This window comes from Macaca nemestrina, chromosome 11 (genome assembly GCF_043159975.1).
Source record: "Macaca nemestrina isolate mMacNem1 chromosome 11, mMacNem.hap1, whole genome shotgun sequence".
NCBI lineage: Eukaryota > Metazoa > Chordata > Mammalia > Primates > Cercopithecidae > Macaca > Macaca nemestrina.
This window is the reverse complement of record NC_092135.1, coordinates 125,249,715-125,271,415: the sequence shown is the minus strand read 5'-3', so window position 1 is coordinate 125,271,415 and position 21,701 is coordinate 125,249,715. Positions and strand designations below refer to the sequence as shown.

The window sequence follows — 21,701 nt, the reverse complement described above, 5'->3', positions numbered from 1 at the left end:
TCAAGGGAGGGACCAGGTGGAGATAATTGAATCATGGGCGTGGTTTCCCCTATGCCGTTTCTGACAGTGAGTGAGTTCTCAGGAGATTTGACGGTGATATAAGTGGCTTCCCCCTTTGCTCAGTACTCATTCTGTCTCCTGCTGCCCTATGAAGAGGTGCCTTCTGCTATATTTGTAAGTTTCCTGAGGCCTCCCCAGCCATGCGGGAATGCAAATCAATTAATCTCCGCTTTTCTTTATAAATTACCCAGTCTCAGGTATTTCTTCATAGCAGCATGAGAATGGACTAATACAAAAGTGTATAGTTTAAAATTTTTTATTGTAAGATAATTCTTATAACAAGAGAATTCTTAGTAAGAGAGCAGAGAAGTCCAAAGGTAGCTAAGCCGGAGTGTCACTAGGGAGAAGTGACACATACTGGAGTCAACAAATCTGGGTCTGCCACTTACTAGCCTTGTGACTTTGCACAATTACTTAAACTGATTCACTTTTTTTTCCCTGCACAATGAAAATAATAATTTCCTCACTAAGTCATGGTGAGAATTAAGTGACTTGATATCCTACATGTGATCAAAGTGTCGGTTTATCTCCACTTTTCCCAAGGCCAGTTATCCCTCTCTCATTCTTCCTTCCTCTACGCCCTCACTTATAGTCAAAGTTAGCTTCCTTTCTTATCCCCTATTAAATATACTTGATTTACATTCAAAAGGTCCCAAAGTATCTTCTATATGCTCATTTACCCAACCAATATATATTGAGAACTTAATACATTCCAGGCACTATGATGGCACTGGGGATACATCTGTGAATAAAAAAAGACAAAATCACTATTATAGAGTTTATATGGTAACCAAGGGCATGTGATGAGAATGCATTGAGTACTCCCAGTGTCCTTTCATTGTTTTTGCTAGTGAGATACCAGTTATGTTTCTGAAAATTGGCCCATCCATCCATCGGTCTGTCTATCTGTCTGTCTGTCCATCCATCCATCCATCCCTCTGTCCATCCAATTAAAATATACTGAGAAACTCCCAGGTGTTAGGACCACAAACAGGCCTTCCTCCTCTGGAACGTGACCACAACAACACTCTATTTTAATAAAATTCTCCTCTGTACAACATGTAGAGGAGATCACATGTAGGATATCAAGTCACTTAATTCTCACCATGACTTAGGAAATTATTATTTTCATAATAATTTATCACAATACATGTGCATTTTATTTGTATCATATATTTTGGGATTAAAATGTAAATATCTATGGTTTTTCTTTTATTTTTGACTGTGTTTCCTATTTGTTAAAAAATACCAAATGCAATTTGAGTAATTCAAACAATTTGTATTTTCCTTCCAAAACAAGAATTTGTTTTATTGAGTTGTGCTTTAGACAAGCTTGTCCAATCTGCCTTATTTTATTGTTGTTCTCTTTTGTTTTGTTTTAGGCTTTTAGCAGCCTGAAACCATGGTTTTTAGTTTCTGTCTCTAGTGATAAGCAGAAAAGAGAGATGAGGAAGGGGCTTTACTGCCCCAACCAGAAACAGAAACTAGGAACCTATGACTGAATTCTCTCTCTTGGGCACCTCTGAGTTGATAACTAAAACATTTAAAATTATGGATTTAGGGATAGGAAAAGATCTGGGTATTCAATTTGAATTGGTTTCTGCTTGATATCGAAACTTTATTGTAGAATGTTGTTCTACCACTTACTTGGGAAACAAGTCTTCCATACATACAGCATTGAATTAATTTACTCAGATTTTACCTAGAAATTTAAAAATAGTTGGTAATGGCCAGGTGCGGTGGCTCACGCCTGTAATCTCAGCACTTTGGGAGACTGAGGCGGGCAGATCACCTGAGGTCAGGAGCTCAAGACCAGCCTGGCCAACATGGTTTAACCCCGTCTCTACAAAAAAAAAAAAAAAAGAAAAAGAAAAAAAAATTAGCTGGGTGTGGTGGCACACCAGCTACTCGGGAGGCTGAGGCAGGAGAATCATGAACCTGGGAGGCAGAGGTGGCAGTGAGCCGAGAATGCACCATTGCACTCCAGCCTGGGCAATAAGAGCAAATCCCCGTCTCAGAAAAAAAAAAAAAGTTGGTAACATTGAACACTCCTGGTTTCCTTCTCTCTACCTAATTCTCATAGAGACAGGTCTTTTAAAGAAACCAAAGTTTTTTAAATGATACATTTCAATTATTTGAGCCAAATATATTTTTTATCAAAGTGAAGAGTTCTTTGAGTCAAGTTTAAAAATAGTTTTCTATTTTATATTGATAAAATTAAATTTTATCTCAATAAAAATATAATTCACAAGATAAAATTCACCATTTTAACTTTTCTGAAGTTTATAATTCAGTGGTTTTTAGTATATTCAAAATGTTGTACAGCCATAACCACTGCAATTACATCATCCCAAAAAGAAACTCTGTACCTCCCAATTCTTTCCTCTCCCAAACCCTGACAACTATCAATCAATTTTCTATGTGTGTGGATTTCCTGCTCTGGACTTTTTATACACATGGAATCATAAAATATGTGGCTTCCTTCACTTGGCATAATGTTTTCGAGATTCATTCATGCTGTAGCACATATCAGTACTTCATTCCTTTTTATGGCTGAATAATACTCCATTGTATGGATGTACCACATTTTTCTTATTCCTCACCCATTGATGGACATGTGGGTTGTGTTCACCTTCTGGCTGTTATGAATAATGCTTCCATGAATATTCATATACAAGTTTATATGTGAACATGTGTTTTCAATTATTTTGGGCATATACCCAGGAGTAAAATTGCTAGATCATATAGTAACTCTATGTTTAACTTTTTGAGGAACTGCCAAAATATTTTTCACAGCAGTTGTATCATTTTACATAAAAATACGTTTATATGTATTTGCTGTATGTGTACAAATATACAAAAATGTATATTTGTATACTAGAAGTTTCTTTTTCTAGTTTCATAAAGTAAAAGAAACGTTTGAGTGAATTTTAACTTGGATGTTCAAGGGAAAGAATTAAACAGAAGAAAATTCCACATAGCAAAATGAAACAATTATTTATACACATATAAAATATATTTTATATTTAAAATATATATTTTAAAAATATAATATATATACATAATTTTTCCATTTATAAAAAATATATTTATGATGTAGAAAGGGTTTAAAGACTTTTTATTTCTGAAGATAAAAACTGATATTTATTCTGTTTCACCGTCACTAAGGAAAGATTGTTATATCTAAAATTTATTGAAGTTACCCTTTAGAAAATAATTCCGTAACTATAAAAAATGAAAGTAATTATTTTCAACATTATAATGCATGCTGTGTTTTAAGTGATATATTTATATCTAACAGGAACAGACTTTGACCCAGAACACAGAACCTCACTTGTCAACAAGAACCTTCTGGAAGAGAAGACTGGCAGAATATTTTTTAAGCACTAAGACTTGCCTGCCTGTGATGTCGTCTCTGCACGTAGTACTAATGAGGTGCTCCTTCAGATTGACCAAGTCATTGGCCACAGGTCCCTGGTGAGTATCCTCAGTGTGAGTGCCTGCTTTTATTTAGTAGTTTCTACTCAATGTTTGTTCTAGGGATATAAATCATCTGAATGCTTAATATGTCAAAAAATCAAATCATTCCAGAAAGCTAAGGGTATGTCTGCCATTTCATGACTCATTTTTATTACTGAACACCAACCCTCTTAATTTTCCCTGAAATGCACCTACATAATCATCAAATGGGAAGTTGCACAAGGAAAGGTCCCAGATTCTTGCTCTCTTACTCACCAGGTTTGAATAGCAAAAGACGTATATGCCCAAAGTTTCAGGGTCCCTGTAACTAGTAGAGTTAGGACAGACCACTTCACAAGTACAGATTAATAACACCCCCAGCCCCCCACAGATGTCCACATCTTAATCTCTGGAATCTGTGAATATGTTATGTTACATGGCAAGACGGCAAGGGGTAATTAAAGCTGCAGATAGAATTATGGTTGCTGATCAGCTGACATTGAGATGGAGGAGTTGACCTGAGCCTGACTATCTGGATGGGCCCAATATAATGACAAGGATCCTTGGAAGTGAAGGGGAGAAGCAGGAGAACAGTCGGAGAAGGAGCTTTGACCACAAAAGCAGAGGCCAGCGGGATGCAGCAAGAGAGACGCCACTGGCCACTGCTGGCTTTGAAGGTTGAAGAGGACCAGGAGCCAAGGAATGTGGGCAGCCTCTAGAATCTGGACAAGGCAAGGAATCGGATTCTCCCCGGGGACCTTCAGAAGGAATACAGTTCGCCAACACCTTGGTTCTTTTCAGTGAGACCCATTTCAGACTTCTGACTTCCAGAACTGTAAGATAATATATATGCATTGTTTTAAGCGTCTGAGTGTGTGGTAACATGTGACAGCAGCAATAGGAAAACAGGAAACCGACATGAGATTGTTCGACGAGACTCAAAAACACATTGGGAGTTAACACAGGGAAATGTTAAATAGTGAAAAAACACAAAAGGTTCTGAGGATGATGAACAAGAAATTATGGGGAGTGAAAGAAGCGAAGGTGGTGGGAAGGAATATGATCCAGCCTTAACTATTTGGAGTGGATGTAGAAGAAATGGAAAGGAATCTTAATTGTGCATGTTTTTTTAAAGAAAAAAAAAGGAATGATTTTATTTTTTAATATCTGCAGTGGCAGAAAGAACAAGTCCAGTGCAGGATAAAGGGACTATGAAGGAGCTTCGGACCTGACCCGAGCTGGCCCCCTTGGGGCCATTCTGTCTGCACTCTTTGGAGCATATTGTCCAACTTTTCTAAGTCTGTTTGCTCTTCTATAAAAGGTTTAAGAAACATGCTGTGCCTACAATCCTTAATGAGATTATATAGAGAGAAGCTACAATTGCTATAAAATGCAACATATCCTAATTAAAAATGTCCAGTGACAATAACTCATTTAAGAAGCAAGAGTTGTAAATACACATTCAACCTGATTTAAAGCAGTTGATTCCCAGTGTTTAACATCTCCTTTATATTTTTCTCTTTTTTTACTTGGTTACTACAATGAAAAGCCAACCTGGCTTGTACTGGAATTATCATGAAAACAGCTGGGGAGAGAGGGAATTTCATGTGCGAGCCATTAAGTATGGGCTGGACCTAGTTACTCACTCCTACTCAGGGTCTCATCCAGATCCAGAGCTCTGTAAACATCTGTAGTGTTTGTTGGCATCTCAGCACAAGAGGAAGAAGTAGAGGGTGGAGAACAAAGGCTCACTTAGGACATGAGGTTTTAGAGAAGAGAAGGCTCTACAGAGAATGAAAGAACAAGGATGGCGGATAAATCACGGCCCAGGACTGAGCCCCAGTTCTCCTACTATCCTTTGGAATGGTGTGATCCCCACAAGCTCTTTTAAGCATTAAATGAGATAATGGATCCAGAAGCTGTTTGACAAATATAAGGCCTAGAAAATATATGCAAATGTTTAATGGGTGTTTTGTTTTGTTTTGAGACAGAGGCTCACTCTGTTGCCCAGGCTGGAGTGCAGTGGCACAATCTCGGCTCACTGCAATCTCTGCCTCCCAGGTTCAAGCGATTCTCCTACCTCAGCCTCCAGAGTAGCTGGCATTATAGGCGTGCACCACCATGCCCAGCTAATTTTTGTATTTTAGTAGAGATGGGGTTTCGCTATGTTGGCCAGGCTGATCTCGAACTCCTGAACTCAGGTGATCTGCCCACCTTAACCTCCCAAAGTTCTGGGATTACAGGCGTGAGCCACCACGCTTGGCCTTTTAGTGGTCTTTTAAAATTGCATATTTCCTCTGTTAAAATTTGTTTGTAATAATGAAGTTACCCCAATCGGATTTCTGCCTCACTTATAAAGCCCTGGACTACACAACTTTTCCCTAAATCTTCCATATTATTTCCCTTTTTCTCCAAACCATCATCCCAGTCCAGTTAGGTTTCCTTCCACATTCTCTCCTTCTAGTTGCTTCCACTAAATGGCATTTGGGATACACTGTCTCAGCAGTGTGTGTCTCTGAACAAAGCTGCCTCCTTCCTTCTCTCCTCTCATGTAGTTTTCATTCTGAGAATCATCTTCTTTCACTCATGTATCCCTCCAGGTCTCACCTTCAGAGTGTCTTCACGGTCCCCAGCACAATGAGGACCACACAAGGGGTTCAACACATACTTCTTGGCTGATTAAAAAGAGGAAAGGCAATGACGGCAGTCAGAGAGAGGAAAGCGAGGATCTTGTCACTGATGATAAGTCGGCTAGTAGGAGCAGCCTGTTAGAAATAAAAAGTAGCTTTCTGAAATTAATTCCTTTCCTCTTTTTCTTTTTAATTTGTTTCACATGAAAAACTGTTTAAATTAATCTGCATTTTTGTTTTTCTATAGGTCACTTATACTCATTCTCTTTTCTGTACAATACGTATATGGGGTAAGTACATTCACTAGCTCTGGTTGCATTGTGAAAATTCACTTTATCAAATGCATAATTTTTGTTGTACTTTCAAAGAAATCACCCTCTGGGACTCAGTTTTCTTACCTGTAAAATTGAGAATAGGACTAAATAAACACTAAGATTTATTTTATATTGTATAGTCAAGACTGCTTACTGAATTGCCTAGGTATTGGGGATTTCTTTATTTTAATATGAACATAACCCTTTTTTTAAAAGGTTTTTTTTTGTTTTTGTTTTTGTTTTTTATTTTTTTTTGAGACAGGCAGGAGGCAGCTGGGTCATTTCAAGATTAAATCAAGAAGTATAAGAATAATTTGAACATTTTAGCTCAGAAGAAAAATAAGTCCAGAACATTCTGTAATAAGCTATCTTTCTTCTGCCTCCTCACTGAAGAATCTCAGTCATTAAACTCACCCTCAGATGTGTCTGGGAAATCTCATTGTGGTCTGCCTGCAACTCAGGTTGATCTTAAGACACCTGACTTGGTTTAAATCACTCTAGTGAACACATCCTTATCTGTTCGTACTCTCCACCTTGGATCCACCCAGTGAAACTTCAGTGAGTCAAGTTATTGTAGGTCTTTTCAAAGCAAATAAAAATGCAAAATTACCTTCTGTTCTCCTTTTCCCACAAGTTGGGAGCAGAAAACACTTGGGTTAAAGAATGAGGAGCCAGTGGTTCTTGACTCTGCCAATGATTCATTTCTTAACTTATATAAGACTCAGTTATCTCCTGTATTGAGTAGGGATGATAAGACTTGCCCAACTTTGTTGACATGCATTTGAGAGCATCACCTGAAATAATGAGTGGAAACAATACTGTGATATATACATGTGTACTTTTTATATTTCTCTTATCTGATTTTTAAAAGTTTGTTTGTGTTATATTCTTTTTTATGTTATAAAAGTCTGCAGAGTCCTAGATTTTGCCTTTTTAAAATATTGCACATGAGTAAATATAATTTCTGAACCAAAGATTTTTCTATCCCAGGCCTTCTACCAGCTTGTGGTGTGCAGATATTCTAGAGATTTCATACAGGGAGGGGCCATACTATCGTTGGGTTTTAAAGGTAGCGATACAAATTGTTATGCAATGTCTGTGGGAAGCACTTTGGTATTACCCATCCGGATTTTGAATGCACGTACCTATTGACACAGAATGTGTCTTTTTGGAATTTGTCATACTTGTTTATTCTGATTCATGCATACAGATAAATATGCCCAAGAATACTAATTTCAGGACAGTGTTCAGTATAGACAGAAGGGAGCTGCCTAAATTTCCTTCAACAACAACTGGTTAAATAAGGTATGGTACGTGGTCTGACGGGTAGGCATATGTAATACTTCGGAATGATTTTGAAGACTTTCAATTATGTGAAAACAGCGAAATGTAGAGCAATCCACCATTTGAATAAAAGTAAAACAAATCAGAAATCACCAAAAGTGTGTTTTATACATCTGTGCATGTGTGCCCATGTGCTCATCTGCCTCTGTATGTGTTTGTGTGTGTGAATGAGGTCATTGTATGAATATGCTTATTAATGCCCAGGCACCCATTTGAAAAACTTATCCTGTATAGGAGGGAACTTGGGGCCATCGTTGGAAGAGGCCATTTCTTTTCCTGTTATACTCTTTTGCACCATTTGAATTTTTAAAATTATGTGCCTATATTATTTGTTTTTCAAAAAAGAAGATGGAATTACAAGTATAAGACATTAATCACTTCTTTGTTTGAAATTTTGTTTTGGGTTTCACTCTGTCGCCCAAGCTGGAGTGGAGTGGCACGATCTCAGCTCACTGCCACCTCCGCCTCCCAGTTCAAGCAATTCTCCCTCCTCAGTCTCCCGAGTAGCTGGGATTCCAGGCATGTGCCATCATACCTGGCTAATTTTTTTTGTGATTTTTAGTAGAGACGGGGTTTCACCATGTTGGCCAGGCTGGTCTCGAACTCCTGGCTTCAAGTGATCTGCCAGCCTTGCCCTCCCAAAGTGCGGGGATTACAGGCATGAGCCACTGCAGCCAGCCTTTGAACTTTTCTATGTGACAAATATATGTTTAACAATATCTGAGATAAGGCAGATAGTGACTTTTCCTTTTTTCTCTTTGAAGAAGAGTAACATTAGTTTCCGAGAGTATGAATGTATTCTCAGTGAATGTGGTTCATACTTTGAATGTTTAATTGTCTGAAATATTGTGTTTATCTTTTAAAATGAATTTATACAATCTATTTTTGAGGTATAGACCTCTGTAAATTCACCCTCCTCTTTGAAACCTTTATTGGGGAATGCTTAGGTAGAAGAACTTTGCAGAGGCTAAAATCACCTCTTGCTTTTTCCTTTTACTGATCCAAATCAAAGCTTGATATGTGACTATTCCTGTTTTATTTTCTTTTTTAGAATCTGCTAATTTTAAACTGATTCTTTCCTGAAACATAGTTTTGCTGAAACATCTTAGTGATGTTTGGCAAAAATAAGCAAAGAAATAATAATAACAAACTTGCCCTTATTATCAAGCCACCTAATCAACTGACCTTATTTTTTTCCTCTAGTTGTTTTCATATTTCAGTGAACACATAGTAATGAAGCCCAACCTTAAATGAACCCAAGTAGTCAGTCTAGTTACTTTAAGTGCTTTCATGCTGTCCTGACCTGGGCCCGAGCATTTAATTTTTTTTTTAACCTTATCAGGGTGTTGAACTTAATATTTCTGCATTTATAGATAACAATGTTACTCAAAACTCAAGAGGCATATATTTCTGAAACTTCAAATACAGTTTTAAACTTAAATTATCTAATCGCGTGGCTCTTGTCAAGCTTCAAATTCTTGTATGCTTATAATGATCCATGAGAATATTGTTTACAAAGATGTCTTTTTAAAATTAATGCTTAAAGATATTTTCTTTTGGATTGTGTCTGAGCATATTTTTCTCCAAAAAATAAGCCTAAATTGTGTGATTGAAAAGAAAAATAATATATGCTGATTAGACTCTTTTCCCTCCCATACACATATACCTGTTCATATATATGTATACATAGATATATATTCACATATACACATACATATTCATATGCATTCACACATACATATGTATATATGTCTTCCATGGGAACTATAAATATTAGTTTTATTGTTTTATGTTTACCCATCATACACTGGTCTAAAGGCTTGAGTTTACAGCCTTAAGTTTAAAAGGTTGATCAATCATAAAATTGTACGGGCAATGTATAAATGTTGCAATGATGACTAGGTTAGATCAAGAGCCAGGCAAAACTTATCTCTGATGCTTTCTTGATATTCTTCTCCATGCCCTTGGGTCCCAGCATCTAGAGGTGCTTTGTCCACTACACAGGGGCCTAAACCACCACTCCCTCCCCACTGGCAGGCCCAGCCTGGGAATGTGTGCTCAGTGCTCATGTTCGTTGCAGGGGACATCATGGTGATTGCTGTTAATGGATCTGCTTATGGAAATAGTACTCTGGGACTATGCTTTTGTACGGAAGTGGATGATGACTCTGGATATAGGTGATTAGGATTCATGAGAACAAGGAGCTGATTTTTCCCAAAGGGTGTGTGTGTGTGTGTGTGTGTGTGTGTGTGTGTGTGTGTGTGTTGCTCTAAAGAGATTGTTAGAAAGTTTGCTAAAAGTGGGGAAAAGGTCCAAATTATTCAAGTTCAGGAGTATCTGTTTGAGAACACAATAGAGAAACCATCTTGGAGTCTCAGCAAATTGTAGGAAGAACAATTTTAATTTTAAGCCCAAGGATGTGACAGGAGAATTGTCCTATGAAGGACAGTTTGATGAGGGAGGAGACACACCACAGCTGATCTTGAAGGTAAAGCAAAACAGGCCCTGAAAAAGAGCCAACCTTTTCATTTAGACTAGACTCCATTGTCTTTGTATGGATTGCCTAACCACATAGTTTACACTCTAAGACTGTTCTCAACTTAGCAAATTAAGTCTTACCGAAAGGGAGAAATTGCAGAAGATTCCAGTTAAAGTCAAATGACTTTAGAAGGACACTTATTTTCCTTCAGCGTCCTCAGTTTTGGAATCTTCTTGCTCATATAATCAACCCTTCTTATTATTAAGCTACTGTGTAAGTTCTTCATCTTTTTATATGTCATGATTTTTTCTTCTCATGGAGTCAAAGGTAAACCAAGAGTGCTTGTTATAATGTATGTGTTATGTATCCAATTAAACAACAAGTACTGGTATACTAAATAAGATGCTTCACTTTCCAGAGTGGAAAGAAATACGTTGGTCCTTGTGGAGGAAGAGATTGCTCTGTTTGCCACTGTGTTCCTGAAAAGGGGTCTCGGGTAAGTGATGTAAAAACCGACATGGGCAGCATTCCTGAATTTTGAAATCTTGTGAATATTTAATGTTAAGTAGTCCTAGATTCTTGGCCAGTTTTAGTCCTTGATAATGTTTATGTATTTCACAGCCAATGTTTTTCATATTCTAATAGCAATCTCAATTATATTAGACAGTCTGGGTTTTGAAGACAGTCTTAGAAAGCTGCGATTCACCCATTATTTTATATGAATTGCCCTATGGAGGAAGGGTCCTGGTGTGAAATGGTACCTACTGGGTCACCATCCTGAAATATGGCATTTTAAAGGCTCTGAGAAGTACTGAAGTTGGTCGGAAAAAAATCCAAGTTTGTTTGGTCTTTCCAGACAGTTGACTATAGGACTCTTTCTTGGATTGTCCCTATTGAAACAAGTGGCACAGTGTTCTAATGAAGCGATAGCTATATTTTTGTATGCTTATTATGCGCCAGGCACTGTTCTATGAGTTCAAAATGCTTCTGCTCATTGACTTCTCATAAGAATCTTCTTAGGATACCACATTGCCGGGCAACAGACCGAAGCCCAGGAAAGTTAGTGTCTTGCTCAAGTCCACCCAGAACGGCGATGTTGATGACCATGCTAGATTCAGTGTTCTGCAAAGCCAAGAACCTCTTTGGTTACTGTCTATCAGGTCTCTTGAACATTTATTAACATCTCCCCCATGTTCTGACAGCAGCCCATTAATTCATTTGTGATAAAGTATTAGATCAAACAATTCTTTAATTACAATTACTCCCACAATCTCACAAGAAAGGAGTGTGTTATAGAAGTTTGGGACAATTTTTGAGTCAGATCAACGATTCTTTTCAAATGTGTCTTCATCCATTCTCGCTGCTGTAACAGAATACCACAGACTGGGTGGCTTACAAGAAATTGATTTCTCACAGTCCAGGAGGAACCCCTAGAGCAAGGTGCCAGCAGATCCAGCGTCTTGCTGAAGGCCTGCTTCCTGGTGTGCAGATGGTGCCTTCTCATTGTATCCTCATATGGTGGAGAGAAAGAGCCCTCTGGGGTCCCATTTATAAGGGCATTCATCCAATTCATGATGATGCCACTCTGATTAATTACCTCCCAGAGACCCCAACTCCTCCTACTATCACCTTGAAGGTTAGAATTTCAACATATGAATTTTGGGGTCCACAGACATTCAGTCTGTAACAGTGTTCAAGCAAGTCAATCGTAGGGGGCTGTGCATGACATTCAAAAAGCACAGTAGAGTAGGGAGCAGTCTACAAGGACACAACACTACCTTCCTGAGAGAAGGGACCACATATTTCTCTCATGGTATTGCTTCAACTTTACACAGCAGGCGTGCAATGGGTTCCTTTGTTGGCCTATTTTACTGGGAGCAGCAACCTTATTGAGCATAAGTTATGACAAATCCCCTGATGCTTAAACTGCTTTGTTCCTTCTTCAGTACATCAAAAATTTTGTTCATCAGAATTTATCTTGAGCTTTTTCTTTCTTTTTTTTTTTTGAGATGGAGTCTCGCTCTGTCACCCAGGCTGGAGTGCAGTGGCATGATACCAGCTCACTGCAAGCTCCGCCTCCCAGGTTCATGCCATTCTCCTGCCTCAGCCTCCCGAGTAGCTGGGACTATAGGTGCCCACCCCACGCCTGGTTCATTTTTTGTATTTTTAGTAGAGACGGGGTTTTACTGTGTTAGCCAGGATGGTCTCCATCTCCTGACCTCACGATCTGCCCGCCTCGGCCTCCCAAAGTGCTGGGATTACAGGCATGAGCCACCGTGCCCAGCCAGAGCTTTTTCTTTTCTATTCTTTTTCTTTTTTAGACAGGGCCTCACTCTGTCACCCAGGCTGGAGTGCAGTGGCATGATCTTAGCTCACTGTAGCCTCAAACTCTTGTGAGCCTCCCACCTCCACCTCCCAAGTGGCTGGGCCTACAGGCACATGCCACTACACTAGGCTAATTATTTTTTTGATTATTATTATTATTATTATTATTATTTTGTAGAGGTGGAGTCTTGCTACATTTCCCAGGCTGGTCTCAAACTCTTAGCCTCAAGTGATCCTCCCTCCTTGGCTTCCCAAAGTCCTGGGATTACAGGCATGATCCACTGTGTCCAGCCAGTCTTGAGCCACTTTCATAATATAATTTTATTTATTTTATTTTATTTTTATTATTATTGTACTTTAAGTTCTAGGGTACATGTGCATAACGTGCAGGTTTGTTACATATGTATACTTGTGCCATGTTGGTGTGCTGCACCCATCAACTCGTCAGCACCCATCAACTCGTCATTTACATCAGGTATGACTCCCAATGCAATCTCTCCCCCCTCCCCCCTCCCCATGATAGGCTCCGGTGTGTGATGTTCCCCTTCCCAAGTCCAAGTGATCTCATTGTTCAGTTCCCACCTATGAGTGAGAACATGCAGTGTTTGGTTTTCTGTTCTTGCGATAGTTTGCCGAGAATGATGGTTTCCAGCTGCATCCGTGTCCCTACAAAGGACACAAACTCATCCTTTTTGATGGCTGCATAGTATTCCAATGTGTATATGTGCCACATTTTCTTAATCCAGTCTGTCACTGATGGACATTTGGGTTGATTCCAAGTCTTTGCTATTGTGAATAGTGCTGCAATAAACATACGTGTGCATGTGTCTTTATAGCAGCATGATTTATAATCCTTTGGGTATATACCCAGTAATGGGATGGCTGGGTCATATGGTACTTCTAGTTCTAGATCCTTGAGGAATCGCCATACTGTTTTCCATAATGGTTGAACTAGTTTACAATCCCACCAACAGTGTAAAAGTGTTCCTATTTCTCCACATCCTCTCCAGCACCTGTTGTTTCCTGACTTTTTAATGATTGCCATTCTAACTGGTGTGAGATGGTATCTCATTGTGGTTTTGATTTGCATTTCTCTGATGGCCAGTGATGATGAGCTTTTTTTCATGTGTCTGTTGGCTGTATGAATTTCTTCTTTTGAGAAATGTCTGTTCATATCCTTTGCCCACTTTTTGATGGGGTCGTTTGTTTTTTTCTTGTAAATTTGTTTGAGTGGTCGTTTGTTTTTTTCTTGTAAATTTGTTTGAGTTCTTTGTAGGTTCTGGATATTAGCCCTTTGTCAGATGAGTAGATTGCAAAATTTTTCTCCCATTCTGTAGGTTGCCATAATATAATTTTAAAAGTGAAGCTTCAAGAAAACAAAGTCTGTAGCTTTTTTGTGTAAATGTGAACATTATATAGAAAAAAAAGTCTGACTTTTTTGTGAGGTTATTAATATAAACACATCAGGATTGTACAAATGCAAAAAGAAAAAAAACTCAGTGCCTCTAAATTTTATGACTTTGAGCTTCAGGACCAAGATACATAGATTTGATCAGCCCTGTGGCAAGAAAGGGATGAGCAGACCACAAAACGAAGAGGACCAGTTGCTTTGATAAAGGCACTTCCGTAGGCCCCCAATGTGAAGGAGGCTGAGAGTTGCTTTAGCAGAAAGGGAGATGCTACTCGTTTTCAGCCAGTAAAGGCCAGAGTGCTGTTCAGCATCTCACAATGCACAGGACAGTCCCCACACCAAAGAATTTTCCAACCCAAATGCCAATTGTGCCGAGACTGAGAAGCCCGGTTCTAACCTCACCTCTGCTCTGTGACGCAAGTATTCTTATTTCCACTCTTTAGAGCAAGGAAACTAAATTCCCAACAGTTCTAAATAACCTGCTAGGATGTGCAAGAGCCAGGAATCACACCCAGGTGTCTGGCTTCAGCCCCAGCACTTGCTCCACGATCGTGGAAAGATGATTACATGAAGGTGCCAACTGCTGGGTTGCAGCATCACTTTGTAAACTCAGGTCGCCACTTGATCTGACCAAGCCTGGGTGTCTCGCATGTACCCCCATTGGTCCTCCTCTTCCATGTCCTTGTGGTTTGGTATCTCCACTGAGCTCCTTTGAGAAGGACAGGAAAGACAGAGGCAGAGTGCAAATGGGAAGGCATTCAGAAAAGGGCAGAGAAGTGGAAATATTCAGATTGTCTTCAAGAGTGAATGAGTGGCTGTTCTGTTATTTAGAACTGTTGGGAATTTAGTTTCCTTGCTCTAAAGAGTAGAAATAAGAATACTTGCATCACAGAGCAGAGGTGAGATTAGGACAGGGCTTCTCAGTCTTGGCACAGTTGGCATTTGGGATGGATAATTCTTTGGTGTGGGGACTGTCCCGTGCATTGGAAGATGTTGAACAGCACTCTGGCCTTTACCTGCTGTTAACCTTGTGCTGTTAAACAAGCACAAGGCGTTGCATGTGTAGATGGTGCACTTTTCCTCTGAGCAGTCTCTGGATGGTGAAGGCTCCCGGTCCTGAGCAGCACTCTGCTGTGTGTGTTTCTGTGTCTGTGTGGTCCAGGAGAGCTGTGTGCACCACACCAGGGAGCCTCTGGTCTTCCTGAGATGGAAGGGTTTTCCGTGGGAAGGCTGCAAGTCGCTGTGACATCTTCCAGCTGAGGATTTGGGGGTGTGGCTTGTGCATAACAGAAGGTGCTTTGGGAAAGCAACACGCTCGAGCCCTCAGCAGCCGGCCAACCTTCTGAGCTGCAGTGGCAGCTCAAGGGGGACTATCAGAATAGGAATACACCAAATTCCTGAGGCTTGAGGGATCTGCCTGAGGCTGCACAGCCCTCAAGTGGCATAACAGGGTATTCCTAAGAAGGAAAATGTTCCTCTCTTACAGGTTAATGCCCGGAGTAATAGCAGGTAGTAGTTTCATCAAACCCCACATCAAAACTGCTATGTCTAAAGCGATCGTTGACAGACAAAGCTGGTTGTGTGCTGAGGAATGGCCATGGTTCGCAATTTAACTGGAGAGGAGAGCTAGAGTTAGGGGTGGAGATGGAACGATCTAAGGTGGAGAACTGAGGGGGGCCTCCTTTGATGTCTGCAGAATAAAGTCCAGCCCCATCACTGTACCGCTGGAGGCCCACAATCTAGCCCCAGCATGAGTTTTCATCCGTAATCCCCGTTACTGCCCCCTTGACCCTTTCCAGCTGCAACAGTTGGGCCACTCATTCACTCTTGAAGATAATCTGAATATTCCCACTTCTCTGCCCTTTTCTGAATGCCTTCCCATTTGCACTCTGCCTCTGTCTTTCCTGTTCTCCTCAAAGGGGCTCAGTGGAGATGCCAAACCACAAGGCCTTTCTGCTCATCACAGCCAGTGTCAATGTCTCCCTGCCGGAGCCTCCTAGCAGCCTGCCTACCTGCTTCTCTTTCGCTGTACTTGTCCCGCCCTGCCCTGTAGCTCTGGCTGGATTTGAGTGTGAATGTGCCTGACTTTATGGATTAGATGGCAAGCATACACTTCCTGAAGGTGGTCATGAGAACACATGTAAAATGTTGATCCTGACTCCTGAGCCACTGTGGACACCCTTGAAATATAGTTTACCTACCTTCACTTCTCCCCTTTTTAAACTGGGGGTCATTTTTTTGTACTTTGAGATTATCACAGTAGATAGCACACAATAGGCAGTGAGTACACATAAATTAAGAAGCTAAAATTCAGGGGCTGGGCGTGGTGGCTCACGCCTGTAATCCCAGCACCCTGGGAGGCTGAGGTGGGCGGATTACCTGAGGTCAGGGGTTCAAGACCAGCCTGGCCAACATGGTGAAACCCCATCTCTACTAAAAATACAAAAAACCAGGCATGGTGGCGGGTGCCTGTAATCCCAGCTACCTGGCAGGCTGAGGCAGGAGAATCGCTTGAACCCGTGAGGTGGAGGTTGCAGTGAGCTGAGATTTCGCCATGGCACTCCAGCCTGGGTGACAAGAGCAAAACTCTGTCTCAAAAGAAAAAAAAAATTAGATTCCAGCCTGGACAGGATTTGGGAGCTGAGCTGGTGGTCAGGCCAGCATGCAAGGGCTCTGGAGGGGGATCTCCCATGCCCAAGAGAAGAGGGGGACACAATTAGTGGGGAGTCTCTTCCCCAACCCTAGACTTTCTCTGCACACACTAGCATTGAAGCCTGTTATGAAATGAATAATCTCACATCGTTCAAATTCCCTCGAGAATTTCAGGTAAGGTCAGAAATAAGCACTTTGAGCAGCAGCAGCAAATAAGAGCGTTGCAGCTCTTGGACCTGCTAAGGTGCAGTGGCACCCTGGGAAGAGCTCCAGGCTGAGGGCAGGAGACCGGAGCTTACCTCCTTGACCATTTTCAGGTTCAGAGCCCTCACCTGGGACATGAGAACTTGTCCTAGAGGGGGCTGGTTGGTCCCTCTCGTTTCTAGCAGCCCGTGGTGCTGTGATGTGGAACGTGGGTTTTCACATATGACAGCTATTTACTTGATTTCCCAAATGACTTGTGATGAGGCCCTCACATTTCCCCGAACCTCATTATGGCCCATCTTTAAGGGTGTGAATGAGGTGTATCAGGCAGGATTTTCTATTATTCCTTATCAGTTTCAAGGGAGGAAGCTCTCTGCGTTTAATGGTGCACTCCTTGCAGGGAAAATTACATGTCCTTACAAATTAGAATGGGGACCTTGTATAAGTTATACTTTAGTAACAAGGATGATAATAAAGACACTGTCCAGGTTTTTCCCCATGTTTTCTATTCAAGGGAGTATAACAACTGTGAAATTAATAAAATCTTACAATGTGGTGGGTTTACAAACACGGAGGTCAAATGGCTTAAAGGTCAAGAATTGTCTTCGTGTTTTTGGTTTGAAAACCAAAATCAAACATGAGTGAGTCATTCTTTCTTCTGAGAATTTCAATCGCTAAAAAAATGCAAGTATTTTCCCTGTGATCTCATTCACTCATCCCTTATACTCCTAAGAGCTTGCATTCCGTGATAAAAATGGAATTTACTTGGGAAATTTTAATTACCGTTAACATTTTTCATTTCATTGAATTACTTGCACTCGAAGTTTGAGAGCTCAGTCTCATCACTCACACAGCTGTGTTTTAGGACATTTTCTACCTGTAGCCTGACACATCGTTCAGAACAATAATTTTTATGTCCCCAAAGTTCACTTAAGTCAATTGTGTTCCATTTTGATGTAAACAAGTTCCAGTGACAATTGGAAGTTGGCAAAGGTGGTCTTTTTTCAAGCCCTGAGCTTGTTGGGTTTGCTTTTTTGTTCTTCTTGCTGTATCTTCCTCCTCCAAGAACTCTGTGGCTCATGTTGTCACTACTGGAGAATTCCCTGGTAGATGAAGTCCCTGTCAGAGGTGGCAGACTCAGATGCCCCTGGGGAACAGCTGGTGACCTGAATGTGGTAATGGGGAGAGGAGGTGCTCAGGACAGGGCTACTAGGAGCTGGACGGTGCATTTGTCATTTAAAGGCATCGGAATTCAGAATTTTTTAAAAGCCTAGTGGCTAGCAATTAAACACACTCCCCAGTAAAATTCAGCCCACCAGCTTCCAGTTTATAATTTGGGCTTAGCTTGTTCAAGTGTTCCCCCACGTCAAGAACAGGAACCTTGATTTCTGAAGAATAGAAAACTTGCAAAAGTTAGAGGCTGAATCTTCCGCTATAGGATGATCTGTGTAGGTGCTTGAGTAAGGATGTCTTTTTTTTTCTTTTTTGTTGTTGAGATGGAGTCTGTCTCATCCACGCTGGAGTGTCGTGGCGCTATCTCAGCTCATTGCAAACTCCACCTCCTGGGTTCAAGCAATTCTCCTGCCTCAGCCTCCAGAGTAGCTGGGATTACAGGCACCCCCACCACGCTTGGCTAATTTTTGTATTTTTAGTAGAGATGGGATTTTGCCATGTTGTCCAGGCTGGTCTCAAACTCCGGACCTCAGGTGATCTGCCTGCCTTAGCCTCCCATAGTGTTGGGATTACAGGCGTGAGCCACCATGCCTGGCCTCGAGTAAGGATTTCTGAACAGGGTTGGGGAGGCCTAAAGAGTAAACGAAGGATCCCTGCCTATCATTTAATACTATTTGGCCTATTAATAAATTATAGTGGTAGAAATAGCGGCAGCAGCTGATGTCTACATGGGAAAATAACTCCAACTAACTAACATCATTTCAGTAGGCTGAGAAATATCTCTTCAAATTCAGCATCCATGCATGAGAAAAGAGAGAAAAGAAGCTTTTATCTGCCTACTACACTGTGGAATGTATTACCTATTTTCCAAACAGACCAAGTCTACGTGTAGAGCTGACGTATCAAGACTCTGCCCTGGGAATCCTAGTTGCAGTTTGGGTCTGAAGGCAGGTTTGGGCACATTTGCCCTGGTCAGTCATCTCATTAACTTGTCAGTGATTTGCAACAGGGCCTTTGGTCCTCATGTGGAGTTCAATTCCATAGCAACAATTGCCACACTGTGTGACCCAGCATGACCTGGGCCAGGCTGGGTGCAGAGCTCAGCAAATGCGGGGCTGCGCTGAACTTGTTATTGGCAAGAAATAATGGCTAGCGATACAGGTGCACTCAAAAGCAGGCCACAGTTTGGGGGAAATATTCTATTACATAGGAAAATAGCACTGAGTATAAGGATACCTCTTTAGTGCAAATGTAACATCTGACTAATTAGCCAAGATGAGGAATTATAAAGGTTTTAGGAAATAAAAGCAAATTTCTCCTTTCAAACCACCATATTCAATAATTTGCAAAGAAACCCACAAACAGCTGTCTCCAAGGTGCTTATTTCTCTATAACACAATCTTTTTTTTTTTTTTTGGACAGAGTCTGACTCTGTCACCAGGCTGGAGTGCAGTGATGCGATCTCCGCTCACTGCAACCTCCACCTCCCGGGTTCAAGCAATTCTCCTGCCTCAGCCTCCCAAGTAGCTGGGACTACAGGCGCCCACCACCATGCCCGGCTGATTTTTGTATTTTTAGTAGAGATGGGGTTTCGCTATGTTGACTAGGCTCGTCTTGAATTCCTGTCCTCAAGAGATCTGCCTATCTCGGCCTTCTAAAGTGCTGGGATTACAGGCATGAGCCTCTGCACTCGGCCTCTGTCACACAATCTTAACTGCAACGAATTATAATGCCAATAATAATACCTTTCCATTCATTTGGCAAGTAACCATTGAGCATTTACCACATGCCAGGCATCCACCCAGGCCATGGAGGCCTCAGTCATAAAGAAGAAAGTCCCTGCAGGCTGGAGCTCAGAGCCGAGCCGAGAGACAGACAAGATTCCCCTCCAACCACTATTTCTGGCTGCCTGACGAGCGCCAGGCACTGTTTGAGGTGCTCGAGTCACATCAGGGAAAAGACGAGAACAAAAATCCTTGCTCCATCCTCAGGTGGACAATGTGGTGCCCTGGCGTGCTTTGCATGGGAGCATATGGGGGTCAGGGCACAGGGAGCTGTGGGTTAGCACTTGAGCTCGAACCGGGTGGAGTTAGAACTCTCCTAGCCGCAGCCCGGAGGAGGAGCCTTCCGTCAGTTGCTATGGCTGTGTAACAAATGACCATATACATGGTGGCTTAATACAATAGAAATGTATTCTCTAGAGGCCTGAAGTCCAAACACAAGCTGCTGGCATGCCAGGCTCCCTCCACGGCTCTGGGGGAGAACCTGCTCCTTGCCTCCTTCCACTCCTTGTGGCATCAGCAGTCCTTGGCATTCCTTGGCTCCCGGTGGCCTCACTCCAGTCTCTGCCTGTCTTCACGTCGCCTGCTCCTCTGTGTGTCCGCATCAATCTCCCTCTGCATCCTCCTTATAAAGGTGCGTGTAGTAGCATTTAGGGCCCACCTAAATCACCTGGGAGAAACTCTTCAGCTCAAGATCCTTCACTTTATCAGGTGTTTTGCCATCTAAGGCAATAGTCACTGGCTATGGGCTCAAGACATGTCGTATCTTTTCTTGTGGCGCCAGTCAGCTTCCTACAAGTGTTCAGACAAGGGGAACAGCCGCTCGGGTCCTCAAGTGGGACAGAGACTGGCTGGCACATTTGAGGGACTGAAACGTGACTAGAGAGAGGTTTGGCCGCAGTGGGTAAGGAACCCGGCAGCAGGCAATGCTGCTTAAAAAGCAGACGGGGGCCGGGTACAGTGGCTCACGCCTGTAATCCCAGCACTCTGGGAGGCCAAGGTGGGTGGATCATGAGGTCAAGAGTTCAAGACCAGACTGGACAACGTGGCGAAACCCTCTCTCTACTAAAAAACATACAAAAATTAGCTGGGCGTGGTGGCAGGTGCCTGTAATTCCAGCTACTCGGGAGGCTGAGGCAGAGAATGGCTTGAACCTGGGAGGCGGAGGTTGCAGTGAGCCGAGATCGCACCACTTCACTCCAGCCTGGGCGACAGTGAGACTCCATCTTAAATTTAAAAAAAAAGAAAGAAAAAGAAAAGCAGACAGGTTTTCCTGCGTAATAAGAAATTGTTGAAAGATTTTAAGAAGGGAAGAAGACTGGATTCATGTTGTAAGAAGATGATTTGGTGCTGTTTGGAGAATGTGGCTGGTGGCAGGTAACGTAACATTAGGGAAAACCTGTTCCGAGGCTGCTACAGTCAGGCAGGTAGGAAGTCCTGGTGGCTTAGCGAGGGGGTGAGTGTGGAGGGTAGGGAAGTGGATGGGAGGTAGAGATATTTGGGAGGCAGACTTGATAGGAATGAGGAGACTCACCTGGGGCAGTTGAGTCAGGCAGTTAGAGGCACGTGGGACTCCCAGGAGAGGTGTAAGCTGCTGTGTGGACAGTGGTGTATGCTCAGGAAGCACATTTCAGGGGCAATCATGAGTCCAGGCTTGGACTTGCAGTGCTTGAGGTCAGCTGGGTATGTGACTGGCGCTCAGAAAGAAAGGGCTGGGCCAGGAAGGGACACGGAGGGATTGTCTGACTGTGGGTGAAGTTGACTCCTTGGAAATAGATGCTTTGGCTGGAGAGAAACTGACAAGAAGCCAGGGCAGCCCTGAAGAGTTCTGGGGGAGACTCCAACCACGAGGAAGAGGGGCCAGCACAC

At 41.9% G+C, this 21,701-nt stretch overlaps 1 protein-coding gene across 1 annotated transcript in view; it reads left to right on the top strand.

Moving 5' to 3' along the window:
• The window catches only part of LOC105473978 (collagen type IV alpha 4 chain), a 152,909-nt gene that overhangs the window by 13,582 nt on the left and 117,626 nt on the right, over positions 1-21,701 (top strand). The window contains 3 exon segments of the mRNA XM_011728273.2: positions 3,362-3,537; positions 6,397-6,439; positions 10,705-10,782. Of these exon segments, the coding sequence (XP_011726575.2) occupies positions 3,467-3,537; positions 6,397-6,439; positions 10,705-10,782 (192 nt within the window). The 5' untranslated portion in view covers positions 3,362-3,466.